The following is a 15,853-nucleotide window of genomic DNA, read 5'->3' as shown; positions in this document are numbered from 1 at the left end:
CTGTATTAATCAACGTGCCATTTATGTGCCATAATGAGATAGTGCATCACCTCTCTTTTGACACTACTTATCTGCAACATGTCGCCTTTGTTTGCCCCCGTGTTTGTATGCTCTGTAAGCTCCTCGATGACCTGTATTTATCTAGTGCTTGACCTCCTTTTGACTTTGCATTTTTATGGCTTCTGTAGTTTTCTGGAATCAGATCTCAGGTGATCCCCATTTGTGGTAGATTGTTGGTAACCCTAAACTTTTAGGGTGTTGGTTCCATGGTGACCCCATATGGCTCTGGAGTTGTAGAGGGCCTTGAGACAGCCTTTTCTTGCTGAAGTGTGCTTAATAAGCTTTGCTGTTCCACCTTTTAACAAAAAGAGACCACCTGACCTACACAAAGAAAATAATTTCACAATACACAAACACCTGGAAACTCAGCAGGTCTTAAGATTTATTCAGGCAAAAATTAATCAGATGTGAAAATCTGTGGAAATAAAGGTGATCTGAAATGTCACGACTAAAGGCAGAAAGCAAAAAAAAAAAAACCCTCAGGCCATTATTTTTCTAAGAAATTAAACATCTCACAGTCTATCACTTGTTCTCAAAACAAAATGAAGTTTCTGGTTTGTGTTATACTGAAGAGGTATTTTCAGCATGCCCATTTAATCACATAGTTTCACTTAAACCACTCGACTCAGATTCAATTGCCTAGACACAAGAGCAATGCCTTGATTGGTCTTTAACCTGTAAGATACTGTGGTGACCTTACAACGAGGTGACAGTTTGATTGCTCATTAAAGTAGATTGCATTAAAATTGATAAAACTACAGAATCCCCCCCCCCATTATTATTTTGATTGGCATAAAAAGTGGCATAAAACATTTCTCGGATAGAAGGAAGCCATGAGGTTGGGAGAGTCTGTGGGGGAAAAGGAGGGGATTCCATCAGTAAAATCTGAATTTTGACCATTGTTTGATGAGACCATTGATAACATAAACAAGCATTGGCATAGCCAATAGGTCTCGCCTTTGGGACCTTATAAGGGTTTAGCCATGCAACAGTTGCATAACTAAATACTTATAAGGTCCCAAAAGCGAGACCTATTGGCTATGCCAAGCGGTCGTGCGGCCCCGAATGAGAAAGTGATCGCGATCACGATCAAACATCAAAGCGACCGTGCGGCCGCGAAAGTAATCGTGGTAAAGCGCGGCGCGCACATGCACTGTAGCTCTAGGCTGGCCTGGTATCACTTTTTAGAGCCCTCTCAATAAGTCTCGCCAGACCAGCACATGCGCTGGGTCAGGCGAGACCTAAAAACAAGGGTCCATAGTATTACAACATGGAATGGAGTGAAGAATGTTTAGTCTTAAAAATCCATCTTCAGCTGCTCTGTCTTGTACCGGTTCCGAACGATCAGTGTAGCAAGTTTACTTTGGTCACTACTTGCTTGCAACCCATTATAGAATAGTGCCTCTCCCCTAGCGTGTAATATTTCAATTGGCTCGCCATGTTCTCAATGTTGCCGTTATCTGGATAGTAACCTTCCCTCAGCATCTCGTCCAAGAAACAGTTGATAATATGGCTCTTCTCCAGCAGGATGAACGGAACGATCTCGGAGTGATCCCACAGAGGATGATGCTGCCTCAGCGAAGACTCTATAACACTAACAAGCTCTTTCCGCTTCCTGTACTGCGACAAGTCCTCATTGGATGCATTCTGAAGGACATACTTGGTGATCCCGTTAGAACCAATGTTGCTAATCAATATGTAGATGGCATTGAGAAACTCGTTGCTCTGGTGTGGCTGAAAGTAACCATGGAGCACGTCAAGTAGAATCAAAGGCATTTCTTCCATCTCGTCTAGGACGAACACTGGGATCTTCTCCTCTATTTCTGCTCGAACTACCATATCAGAGACCTTCCCGGATAGGTCGATTTGGCAAGAAAGCACATCTGTTTCAGGGGGGCAGTTGTGACCAGTATAGTACTGAAGCACAAACTCACCACCCATGACTGAACGGAAGTGCTTGGCCAGAAGCCGCCCCATGTGACTCTTTCCAACACCGCTTGGGCCATTTAGCGACAGCACCAGTGGCTTGTTGTGTATGTGAGTGGCAAGGTAATCCTTCAAGAGGTCCATAACAGTGTCCACTGCCAGTTTCTGGCCAAATATGTCCCGATGCATGGTCTTTTCAAGACCATCCAGGTCATATTTCTGTATATTGTCGTCCAAGTTTTCAATGGCATTTAAAATTTGAAAGATGATAATGCCAATGAACAGAAGCAGGCATCGCTTGGCCTTGCTCTTCTGTTCAATGGGAAGGTACCTTCGTGAACCACCTGGGTACAGCACCGTTCTGGACTGCTTTCGTTTCTTTTTACGCTTGGGTTTAAGCACAGACAACTGCGACATCTGCTCCAAATTTGGGGTATCAAAACTAAAATGCTGCGACTTTTCAAAGCCAACAGTGTTAAAAAATGATGTTTTGTCCATAGAGATTTGCTTTTGAAGAAGTCTTGCATGCCTGGTCTCCAGTGACCTCCCACCGGTGAGGTCGAGGTGAAGCTTGCTTTTCTTCAAATTCCTAATCTGGCGACGCAAACGGACCACAGCTCTTACGGGGCACGAGGCCAGGGACATCTTTCTGGAGCTTTCGGGCGAATCCGTGCAGGGCAGGACTTCCTCCATGTCTTTCTCGTTTCCGTTAATTACATAAGAACTGGCTTAGCTAGAAAAAAGTGTAAGAAAAGAGAAGTGTTACAAGTTGATCAGAAGCAAATACACCTTATATTCATTCATGCATTGGTTTTTATCACATTTCAAACCCCTTAAACAAAGTTGTCGTCCCCCTCAGGCTTGAAACTGAGGTTTGGATTGTGTTAAATGCAAAGCCAATGGAATTATGCGATTTCACGGCAGCTGCATTTTCTGCATAATTATAGAGTTGCTGCATGCCACTCAATCCTTCATCTGGTGCACAAACTGCAGACTTTACTTTAAATCAAAAAACATCTTGCTCAATAGGATCAAAAGGTACTGAAAATGTGGCAACCTGTTCCCGCTCAGTGGAAGGCCCTTTGCAAAGGTTGAATGGTCATCTTTAAGTTGTCTATTACGTTTTTTGATTGTTGCAAAGGTACCAGTGAGGTAAAAATCTTTGCACCAACAGCAGGATTAAAAATCACGAAATGAAGCAATACCATCGTGAAATGTTTCGGCTTACGCTGCATGATTTGCCTTTTCTAGCTGCATCATTTATTCAGCCCTGCTGCATAACTCCTGCGACTCAAAAAAAAAAAAAATAATAATAATAATAAATATATATATATATATATATATATAATCTACTGGCAGTCGCCAGTAGATAGTTATAGTTAGGACCGTGTTTCCATAGGAAATCTCAAAACTCTATTTTGAATAACTTTGGCGCTGGTTGACGAATCTTCGCGAAATTTTCAAAACTAATGAGGCGCTCCACTCATCTCCTACCCTGAAAGTCTCGGGGGATTCATCAAGCGGGGGCCGAGAAAAAAGGGGGAGTCCCAAAACGCGTTTTCCCCATGCATTTTCCCATAGGACCTTTAGTCGAAGGTACAGCCCGAACGGCTGAACAGATTTACTTGAAATTTGGCAGAGAGGTAGTCCTCAGGTCAGTGAAGTGCCTTTTGCATATATGGAGTCAATCTGTTCAGTAGTTACAGAGAAAACTGCAGTAAAAAGCACATACATATCTATAGCCGCGCACCGTGCGCGCACCGTACGCTCACCCTAACGTGCGCGAGCGTAATTCTGATTGGTTGTTACATGTCAGTCAACGTTCGAATCAGTCGAAATCAGGAAGTCTCGGCCGCCATTTGTTTGTTTTCAGTGCGAGAGTAGAAAAGGAAGGTGGCGAACGTGAAAAGGGGGTAGGGTAGAGAGTTCCTGACCCCCTAGCCATGGTCAGGGGGTCCCTGAAGGACCCCGAAGGCAGAAAAAACCATTTACATTTTTTTTTTAAAAAAGTCGCGGGGGTGCGCGCACGGTGAAAAACTATACAAAAAAAAATAGTTTATTGAAAAATAAATATATCAAAAAAATAATACATACCTAATTTAGCATTTAAAAAAACCATAGGTTTCACACACGTTATAGTTAGGTGGATATTTCACTCATAAAAAAACAATGAAATTCCCCCGTTATAGTTACTTCAGTTAACTATAACTCGCGCGACCGCCACTCTATCACAAGGATGATGTCATCAGTGATGTCAAGAGTGATGCCACTGACCATGTCATGAGTGATGTAATATGTGACGTCATGAGCAGTGGATTGCGGGCGCGCGAGAGTTATAGTTATCTGAAGTAACTATAACGGGGGAATATCATTGGTTTTTTACGAGTGAAATATCCACCTAACTATAACGTGTGTGAAACCTATGGTTTTTTAAGTGAATTTGCAAGGTTCTTTAAATGCTAATTCCTAACTATAACGTGTGTGAAACCTATGGTTTTTCAGTGAAAATATATATATATATATATATACACACACACACACATACATACATACACACACACACACTATGGTAAATATTAGTTGCATTTTTTAATTAGTCTCTTGAACCCCTAAACTCAAGGTCATAAACTGATGGCATACTAATGAAGTAAGGTGCAACTGCCAACGACCAGTAAGTAAAAATATACTACTGAAAATTATGGTACTCCACCTTGAGGGTTCATGGATGTACATTACCCTACAGATGACGAAGCATCATCTTAAGTGATTGACATTTATTTACAAGTACCGTGAAATACTCATGCCAATCGCCTAAAATATGGAGTCGATAGTGAAATTGATCTTTGTATGCATTGGATACCATCATAATATTGTAGATAGTCCTATTGCAGAGAGGATGTATGGCAGACATCTTGACAATCCCATAGATTAAGTGGCAAAATAAGAAATTCCTAATAATATCAGAGAAGCCACTGCTAAATCTTTTAATAATGTAACTTTTTATGCAAACACCTCTTTGTGATTAGATGGACTCTGCAATGCACAGGCCAGCCTCTCTGCCAGGCTTACCATGACAGGAGAAGGAGGGGACGGATCGTTGAGCCAGCTACAGTGTTTCTTAAAAACACAACATTCTGTAGGTGGGTGCCTGGATTGTGCATGTTTTAGGGGTGTAGTTCAACTATGGTCCACTCACACAAGCACAATCCTTTTTAGGTCTCGCCTACGCAGCATGCATGCGCTGCATAGGAGACCTTTAACCGTCGTCCAGCTCTTTTTCCAAGCACATACTAGTGCTTGTGGCGGCATACAGCTTGCGGGAGTGCGCAGCGGCACACCACAATCACAAGTGTGTGCTTGGAAAAAGAGCCAACAGCTGCTGCTTAGCACCCGCACTTCCCCAACCACTCCCACTTGTTTGAAGAGGAGCAGACATTCCGCTGTTGAAAAGCATGACTCGAGCTTCCTCTACTATCGGTCTTTATAGGAATAAATGACATAAGCACAGAGGTGCCAATGTAAAAACAACTTTAAAGGAGAGAGCTGTTTTTGGTTGGAAAAAAGAGCATTTGTTGACAGTTTGTGCATTACATGACAGAACACAACACAAAAAGTTAACATAGATTCACAAAACAGCACAGAACATAACGGTTCGACAAAACTAAACTGTCAAAACAGAATGCAACACAAAACAGAGATTACTGCACAACGACACAATGCTCTAAAGCAGCACAAGAAGGCGGCTGAGAATGGCTGCCCATGCGCTCATCTCCAGAATTGAGCAGGCAACGCCATCCTCTCCGGCCTGCCTGCTAAAACCTTGCTGCCCATGCTATCCTCAAATTAGAAAGGAACACGTCACCTCCATGCTGAGGAACCATCACTTAGATCCTCTAGAGCCTCACATAGAGTTTAAAATCTGCTGCCTCACACTAAAAGCACTTCACTCGGCAAAACAAGTTATTTTAGTTGGTTGGCTGGCTTCCTGAACATATCTGGCAGCATGAGAAAGTTCCAGGGCCAACAGCTTATTGATTTTGAAAACACTCAAATTTTGCACCACTCGAGCGCTAAAACAATTCTTATCTGGCTCTACTGTAGCTGCTTGCCAAACTCTCCCTCTGCAGATGTGATTAGCACAAGAGTTGTACGAAATTTACGTAATTTGTTTTCATGTAATTATGCAAAATTGTGGACATTATTTCTTATTTAGCGCTATATTTTAGCTCCAAATGCGTCCTTGCCTCAAACATTTTGTGCTAAATAATTGTACAAAAAATTTAAAGCACCGCAAACAGCAGCTGCTAGCCTTCTTTTTGTGGTAAACGTTTCCCATGAATGGTGCATAATTACATGATGTGGCGTAATTGTGGGACGTTTGCATAACAAGCATAACACGAAATTCCTTAAATTACTCTGGTGGAATAAAAAGGTCTTCCAACCCAAATTACATCCTCTCGTACAGAAAAGACCTCAATTCTCACCTATTAAGTATTTACCTTGGCAATTTTGATTCGGTTACAGCCCCCCAACATTTTGGTTTGATATCCAGTCGCACGGCGATTCACACATTTGTGCATGGGATTTTCATACTTATGCTGTGGCATTTCCTTGTTACCATCTCCATCTGAATCCTTTTCTTCCTCCCTCCACTTTTCTCCCTTCTCTCTCTTGACTCACATGCCCTTGGTCTGCCTCTTCCTACCCCATGGCTGCAGTTCACTTCCTTAAAAAGCTGTTTCATGTTTAAACCTTGTTGTTTGTAAGATCCTGTTTTTTGCAAAACCCTGTTCTTTTACCTTGTGGAGTAGCGACATTATAGAACAAGCATTGGCATAGCCAATAGGTCTCGCCTTTGGGATCTTATAAGGGTTTAGCTATGCAACGGTTGATGTTGTTGCACCAAGGATATTGTGCTGCATAACTAAATACTTATAAGGTCCCAAAAGCGAGACCTATTGGCTATGCCAATGCTTGTTTATTTTTTAGCAGACATACTCCTTATGCCTCAAGCAGCACAGTTTCTGCACAAATGTGACATTCAGTTTGCACCGCAGTGCATCCGATGAGGAGCTGCACAGAGCACATTGGGGATGGATCCCCAGCACTGTCCCAGCAGCAGATAGGACTGTGCTTCCAGTCCTGGGGTCTTCTGAAACCTGGCCAAGCTGCTCTGTCTGGCTCCTTGTTAGACATCATGGCTTGCTAGCTCCTATGACCAGCACGACTCCTGCTCAGCTGCTGCCTTTGATTTATAGTAAGAGTAAGAAAGACAAGTTAAAAAAATAATAATCTGTGTTACTTCTCTCTGTATGTGCGAGATGGAGTGAGAGCGGGTTAGTTTCATGTCTTTGGGATGGTTTCATTGACAGTCACACTCAATGAGTGAGTATGAATAAAGGAAAGTGAGGAGTGAGTAAAGTAGTGCAAGTGAAGTAGAATGAATGAGTTAAGGGGAGATTGAAAGAGGGAGTGAATAAGGGGTGCCCATATCAAAGATGCAGCTGCACATGGGCACAAAGACACTGGTGCAACTGCACCTGCTCCACTATTAAAGCAGAACACCTGTAACCCAGGTGTTCACATCGTAGCCTCTGTACACCAGCAGGAGTGAGTGAGTGAGAAACAGTGAGTGCAAGGGTACATTTGTCGGAGGGTATCCAATGCAAATTTTGAAAACAGTAAAGTGAACCAGTGGCTGGTATTACGCCCCACCACTTTCAGGCATCTCCAGCAATCACTGAATCAACTATTGAGCAAGACTACTGACAGAATGAGGTGAAAAACAAAAAAAGTGATATTACAGATTTGGTTTATCTACTTGAGCAGAGAGGATTGTTAGATCACTATGTGCTGACAGAAGAACCAGATCTTTAAAGTGCCCATTGCTTCATATATTCACCTTAATGGTAGGTATCCTATAAAAGTAGGTTTAACCCATACACACTTCACATGAAGCGCATCATCATCGGGTCCACTACTGAGTGAGCGGGCCTTCACCATGGTAAAGGGGTCTTCATGGGACAGCAGACATCAACTTTACTCGCCCCTCAATGCGAGCACATTGTATTTTTAGGTCTCGCCTGAGACAGTGCTTTAGCGCTGCTCTCACGAGAGCTTTTGTAAATGGCAAACGAGTGCTTTCAGGCCTCCAAATACAGTGCATGTGCGCCGGTCGGGCGCGCGCAACATTTGGAGGCCTGAAAGCACTCGTTTGCTTTCACTTTCGCGGGCCGCACGGCAGTAAAGATCGGCAGTAAAGATTGCAATCTCTTTGTTCCCAGCATCAGTGAGATGCAAATGAACAAACAGCGTGAGGCCAAAGGTCTTATTTTTTTAAAAACAAACCAGATCACGGCTACAGTGAAAGGAACAACAAGCATTTACAATGCAATAGGTCTCGCATTTACGCGAGTTTGAGCTATTCACATGGCAAATAACAATGCCTTTTATTTGTGTTTTCGTTTTTCAAACATAAATAAAAGGCATCGTCATTTACAATGCCAATAGCTTAAACTCGCGTAAATGCGAGACCTATTGCATTGCAAATGCTTGTTACCCTTGGAGGCTATATTCACTTTTACCCATGTCCACTCTTCTCTCCTGTGTGTGCGCAAGTATGTGACGGGATTACCCACAAACTAGATCACAGGGTGTAGGGAGTGATCTGTTATTCCTTACAGTGAATACAGTCCTCGCCTCCTTCGCCCGTGCAATGACTCTGCCGGAGGAAGGATATGCCAGCATGCCGCTTCGTTTTTATTGAGCTGCTCTGGGATTGGTGAAAATGGTGGTTAAAAGTAAAGGGATGGATTGGAGTTACGAGCAAAAAGGAAATAAGAGGGTGCCATACAGGTCACACAAAGGAGGCCGGGCAATTAGCAGCCAGTCCGGATACTGCAGATGCAGTGTGAATTTGAACAGAATGCCTGGCAGCAGGTGAGTGTGACTGCTGAGTAAAAGCAGGGCCAGTTCCTCTCCAGTATGCCTCAAAGCTTTGTGGAAGCAGTCTACCACAGACCAAACTGAATTGTGATCACATTACCAAGTCTTTTGAACCAAAGAAATTACAATAAGCAAATTGCACTCCATATTAAAATGCCTCGAGCATACCCCAGTCACCCCTACACTTTCAACATCTGTTGGTATGGAAACGCCCCCTGCATGGTTTACAGCCATGTCTCCTACCCTGCTTGCCCACCTATGAGTATTTGGTACCCTGTTTTTTTTTGTTTTTTTAAAGACGTTTAGCCTGTCTCATGCTAATCCGCCATGGGTGTCAAGGCCTGCCTTGTGACAAGAGTTGTGTCCCGGACCTAGAGTGAGCACCAAGCTTTCCCTTGAGACACCCTCCCTCAGTATATTAACACAACATTGTACAGCAACCCACATAACTCAAGAAGGCCACATGCTCAACAGTGTCTTCTCAGCATCACCAATGATCCAATGCAAACCACCCATACCCCTGCAATAGACCAAACTCTGACATCCTCACGTGCCTTCTCAGTGTCTTAACAAACCGAGGTCAACCCAAAAGAGAAAATTAAATCTTCAGACCCTTCAAAGTTTCTCCATAGAAAAACTACTGCTTGAACTCCTCTCACCCCATAAACTCCATATCTGATAGCAACACAATTCTAAACAACTTAAACCGTTTCCTGGCAAACTACATAATGATCCAAGCCACAATTTAAAAAAACACAAGTGGAAGCCAAAGCCTTTGGGACTGTGGCACTCTAAAAGACCTCGCTGACTACGATCCATCTGCCAACAGGAAAGAAAATGGTGGGAAGCAAAACTAAGGATGATCTCACGATACATGTAAACCACTCATCAAAATCAGCCAAACCAAAGTACTATACCTCCCAACATCATCAATGCTATGACACTAACAGAAGAAAAATGCTTTTCAAAATAATCAAGCAATGCATCAACTTCCTCCTGAACCCACCCATTCCTTACTCCACAGAAAAGTGCAATGCCTTCTACTGTTTTAATACAGAAGATCTGACACCACATCAACACCAGCCCTGCTTCATCACTTATACCCAACCCTTTCAATAAAATCCCACAATGGTCATCCTTCACAACCCTCTCTTGAAGGTTATGACGATATATTAAACTCCCTCAAAGTCACTTCCCAAAGAAGAGGTCCTATCCTGAGCCTTCATCAACGGTCTCTCTACCCCAGGTCATAATGATCATTGCCTTACTCACTCAATGCATCTTACTTGAAGCTCTCAAGACAAGCCAGATCCTTCCACTTCTAAAGAAATGAACACTAGACAGCAATGACCTCACCAACTACAATCTCACTCACCTACAATTCATTGGGAAGATGATCGATAAAGCATTCAACAGTCAACACCAAATCACATTAATGCTAACCATCTCGTGCACAACTACCCGCCTGGCTTCAGTTCACACTGTAGTACAAGACCGCTGCCTTACACAATGCCCTCCTGACCACAGATGAAGATAACCTCCCGATATTATTAGACCTCACAGCGGCCTTCACAACAGTTGACCATCTGACCCTCTTAAGCACCCAGAGTTCACTGGAAGTGTTCTTCACTGGATCTCTTACTACCTTTCCAACCAACACCACTTTGGTCACATGTACATCTCCAGGTTCCAAAAGAGCCCAATCACCCGAGGAGTCCCACAGCATTTCATATTGTCCTCAGTCATCCCCAAACTATAAAGTGAGCCACATGGTGCTCTACTCACAGATAGCATCAAAATTCAACAATAGGCCGATGGTACATAATTATATTTAAGTCTTCTTTACATTGCCAGCACATTAGTCAGACCTGGATGTCTAGGGAATACCTTAACCCAATCAAGCCAGAATTCCTATTATTTGCCATCTTATGGTCTAAAAACGTGCTTTTTCCTTCCAATTCAGAGCCATGCTTTCTGACAAAATTAACAGAATATTTAAGGGAACAAATCCTCAGTGAAGATGCTCTTGATGGGAACTGTCTGGAACTAAACGAGCTTGATTCTTATAATAAATGCACAAGCCTACTCATTATTCCTCAAATCAATATTATTGTAAACATGTTTTGCGTCGAGCAGGCAGAAAGTTTCTGAAAACAAAAAAGCACATAATTTTAACCTACCATCAACCACTCTTCACACTTCAGGGTCATTCAGTGTTTCTCACTTTTGGAAAAATCTTAACCTAGAGAAGAGATCCTGCTCTCTGGCAACATATCCTACACAGTAACCCACTCAAAGCAACTTTCTTCCAGAGCAGGACATATGGGAAAATATACAATTTTCTACTCTTGTTGTATTGATCAACATTGTACTGTCTTGCCTTGACCATACTTACAGGTGCAACCAAAGCACACCTACTACACACTTTAGCAAATCCAGAGACAATCCGGCTGCAACTTAGCACAAGAGATAAATCCCCTTCTTCTTGCGCATTCTGCATACACTTCACACCAATATTATGAGCCTCATACCGGGGCGAGACGTACTACAAGCTAAGTTGGTCAGATAACCTCTGGGCCACAATCCGTTTAGCTTCTGCACAGCTTGTAACCATCAAGCACGTCAACAAAAAAATAGGCATGGAAGAACCTAGTTCTAAGTACAAGCTACTGAATGCTGGAACCATATCTTAAAACTTCCATACCATTCCCAAAAGTACAGCTTTTAAAAAAGGCCAAAAACATACCTCTTAGCAGTCTTGGCTGCACTACATGCAGTTGTGCATTTTGTGTCCATGTATGAGGATCTCATCATACATGGACACAAGATACACTACTGTAGGTCTTACAGTCGCCAGATGACTGCCTTACAACTGTGGGAAGGGAGTAATATAGTGACAGATTGCAGAACAAGTCAATCTCAATGCCCGTCCAAAATGTACTCCATTGCAAGCAAAACAGCCACTGAATACATGGTTCATGCTCACATCACCTGGTAAACGACTACAGTGCCAAAATCTAAACAACAGGCAAGAAAATATGTTTATCTTCATGCCAACGCCTCATTGCCTGGGGACCATCTCACCCAGACTCTTCTCAATAATAATCCCCATTTGTAAAGCGCGAGCAATCACCCGTAAGGGTCTCTAGGCGCTGGAGGCCATCAGGAAGATTAAGCAAGCTATTGCCCAGAGTCACATGGTGCTGGGCTAATCTGCAGCCGGCGCTGGGGATGGAACCGTGATCCCCAGATTCCGGAGTCAGTCATCCTGGCCGTGGCGCCACACCTCAATCTTCGCTCCTTCATGTATCCTCCACAGCGTGCATGCCAAATCATATTTCCCCATCACACCACAGCCATGGCTAACCCACTAGCAATACAATAAATACTGCATTGTAATAAGACTAAACTTCACCTCGCGTTTTCATATTGTGGCCTTCTTACATTCTAATCATCACAGCATCAAGGGAAAAGTGACTATCAAACACCAAACATGCATTTCACCCTCTTGGTCCTCTCCCACCAGACCATCCCAACCTGCCCTCAGGCATTCTCACAAGACTTGCAACTCACGCATGTATCTGCTCACCTGCTCCTCAGCATCACAATTGCCACAGTGCCAATGGCCAAAATTGGCAATAAGTCGCTGGAAGAAGAGTCCTGCGATATTCTGTCCTAGGTCTCCAATACAGCACTCATATTCTCATTACCCTGGTTAAGATGCAACTAAGAAAGGAGTGGCCATGCAGATGTTCAATGGGCCAAAGCCAACAGAAAACTCAGGCAAGTTCAGAGCTGCAAGATGATGCAAGACTGGCACAAGCCTTGCAGCAATGAACGACTCACACATGTCCAGAACAAGCGAGATACGTAAAACCCAAACAATCTGTGAATGAAGGTTAAAGGGAGTGCACCATTAAGTCTCATTCTTGAATGTTTTTTAAATTTTATTTAAAGTAATTTTAACCAGACAATTTGTACTCTATATTGCACACAACACAGAATAGCAACACTGCCTTAATATGAGCATGTGATCTTTAAGAAGCAACAGACAGACTCACTTCCCTTTATGAAGGATAGGCAATGGTGTATTCATCTTTTCTTAACACCTATGTGTTCCTGCATTATGCACTGCTGGCAGGTTAACTGTTAGTAATATAAGCCACAGTGGGCGTGGATTGTGTGGAGGGGACCCTGGGGTAGAGAGAACAGTTCTGAGGTAAGAAAGTGAGTAATTCATTAGTGTAGGTTTACAGCTGAGAAAGAACATGGCAGATGCCTGCAGAGCTCTGAAAAAGACCTTCCAGTGCCTCCGGCCATAATGAGTTCTTAGGATCACACTCAAGTCACTTGGTGTGGATGTATTTGCTTAGAAAGGGGACGTCACAAAACACCCATGACTGCGGTCACAGAGGACATGTAGAGAAGTCAGAGCAGTCTAAGTTCATAATTTGGGATAACTGTGTCAAGAACAGACACCTGGAGAGAATAACAATGATGTCACTACAGCTGATCTATGGGACTGAGTGTCATTATTTTACCCTCGAACAGCCAATGAGATCCCTGTAACTAGTCTTATAGGGACGGACAATGCTGGCAAAAGTGTACATAACTCAGAGCCCAGGTTGGTCTCAGACAGTTCATAAACTGTAGCAACCTGAATAGTGCCCCGAGGCTTTAAGATATTCTACAGTTGCCAACTTGAGTCACAACTGCTGTTGCTGAACCTCATTGCTCAATCTCCCCGAGTGTGCCAAGTCAGTAGACGCCCTAACGTACAAGACGAATCAGCCAGCTGCGAATTTATGACTTATCAACTTAATGCCATGTCAACCACAGTGTGATCCTAGGGAATATATTCTACTGAAGTGACCATATAGGAGCGTGACCACCACCTGTGAACAGGTAGCAAGCACGAAGAAATCACAATGCTAGCTTGTCTACATACAGCACACCAACATCGCACTGCCACAGAAGATACCTTAGTTTGGTGAACTCCAGAGGTTACACAGTTGTGCCACAGAGGAATACACATTCCCACCCTGCCCAACTCCCCCAGACATGATATCCATGTTCACGTGGACTCCTGCAACCACAGCGACAATCCTTGGACTCTGGCCTACATTTGGCATTGTCAGACTTCTGCATGGGTGAAGGTACAGCTTCAATGGAGTACGCCCAAGAACACTCCCAACCAGACTGCATCATCGCCAGCCTGAAGCATCACTAACTCCCACTGTAGAGAGGTGTCCTTTATGGATGTGCTATTCAGAAAACAACCACCAACACCTGAAGGCTGCAGCTGAACACCACCAAACACCGTGCATTTAGCATGTCCACCACCTACATCCAGGTCCTAATGCACTTCCGCTGCACATTATTTTGACTTTCGTAACGTTATGGTACCGTGTACCAGCGTCTGGATGAACACTGCAACTCCTCTTTTTATCAATTGGCCAGAGGGGTGCCTTATCTTCACCAGCAATGCTATTTTCCTTTCTACTGGTGGGCGAGGCCGTAACACTAGTATGCGATTGTTAACATTGTAACCTCCTTTCCTTAATGATTTATAGTTTCTTTTTGCTAGTAATCATTTTGCTAACACACCGAAGAGAGTGGTTTGTATTCCTTTAGTTATGTTACATTGTTGCCTTGAGATTCCTGAGGGATCTGGTGATCCCGGTTGAAATACATTCTTTAATTGTCATTAAACAGTATAATAATTAAATAAAAGATAGTACACATGATATTACTACCCGACATGTTCCCTATCCCAATCCGGAGGGAAGACAAAACTTTAGCTGCAACATATCACTTCGAATCACGAATGGAGAAGTAAATAAAGTTGTTTAAAAAGAGTAACTGTCCCAGAAAAAAAAAAAAAATCTGAAGAACCTGAGGAATAATCGGAATAAAAACTAAACTGGTAAGAAACAGCATTCATAGGAACAGGATTACGGTTACTTTCTGAATTGGTGTTGCCAAATAACAGTTTCGGACTACAATGCATACAAAACATCACAGCCAGAGCTGTAAGTTGCAGTGAAAACATACCAACAACCAAGAGACCAGGTTTGATGAAATCACAATCAAGGATCAAATGCAAAATGTCCCTTCTAATCTATGGTCTGTATAGCCTCTCTCAAGCACGCCTAGGAGCCAGTGGGATTGTCACATAAATCCGCTCAGTTTGAAGTCAGAGAAAGAAGAAGTCAGAGAAAGAAGAGTAAATCACCAAGCTTCCTGGAAGACAGAGAAGGCCTGACATTTGACTCGGTCTGAGGATGCACAGCAAAAGGGACAAGATTTAAAGGCCTGTTTACAGAAATCGAGCTCTGGTGGAAGAATACAGTAAATAGGGTTTGGCCAAGGCAAGGGACAAACTCAAGCTGGACAGCCTAAAACAAATAGACCCAGCTAAAAGAAAGCAAGCAACTGTGCGTTACAAACCACAATGGCCCACTACAGGTGTGATGCATTCCGAAAGTCCCCAGGACGTCATTAGCAAACCATCCAGCTGCACTGTCTGGCAGTCGTTGACCTAAAAATAGGACTTTTAAACCTTTCAGTAGCAGTCCTCGGCCTTCACCATCATCTTGCTGAAAGTAAACATTGCTCAAGCAAGGAAAACATATGCAGGAACTCTATTCTTGAGTACCAAGGGACAAACAAGGAGGAAGAGTTTGCTTGATGGCACCAGTCTCAATTTGGAACACTAACTGCTGTGTGTTGCTTAATACCCACGAGTTTCCTTCAGTCAAGCTGACATAGGTATTCAACTGTCTGCAGCCTCAAGGAAATGGAACGATGACCCATTCCAGAAAAGCATCACAGCTCCAAGGGGAAACAGTGCCAAAAAATAGGCTTGGGAGGCAGAAGATCGGTTCTGCCTAAACAGATCAGAGATGGAAACATTGCAGAT

The 15,853-nt window shown here is 43.2% G+C and overlaps 1 protein-coding gene across 5 annotated transcripts in view; it reads right to left on the bottom strand.

Moving 5' to 3' along the window:
- Positions 1 to 420: 420 nt before the first annotated feature.
- Positions 421 to 15,853, bottom strand: part of TOR4A (torsin family 4 member A) — a 139,683-nt gene continuing 124,250 nt past the window's right edge. For 4 of the 5 annotated variants that reach the window (XM_085610142.1, XM_085610165.1, XM_085610152.1 and 1 more), the window contains exon 2: positions 421 to 2,719. In XM_085610142.1, the coding sequence (XP_085466268.1) occupies positions 1,405 to 2,679 (1,275 nt within the window). In that variant the 5' untranslated portion in view covers positions 2,680 to 2,719 and the 3' untranslated portion in view covers positions 421 to 1,404. Of the gene's footprint in view, positions 2,720 to 12,520; positions 12,653 to 15,853 lie in introns of those variants that run through there. The other variant, XM_085610159.1, reaches the window with a different exon arrangement.

The sequence above is a fragment of the Triturus cristatus genome, chromosome 1_2, assembly GCF_964204655.1.
Source record: "Triturus cristatus chromosome 1_2, aTriCri1.1, whole genome shotgun sequence".
Taxonomy (NCBI): domain Eukaryota; kingdom Metazoa; phylum Chordata; class Amphibia; order Caudata; family Salamandridae; genus Triturus; species Triturus cristatus.
The sequence above is the reverse complement of the archived record's forward strand: the minus strand, read 5'-3'. Positions and strand labels throughout refer to the sequence as shown.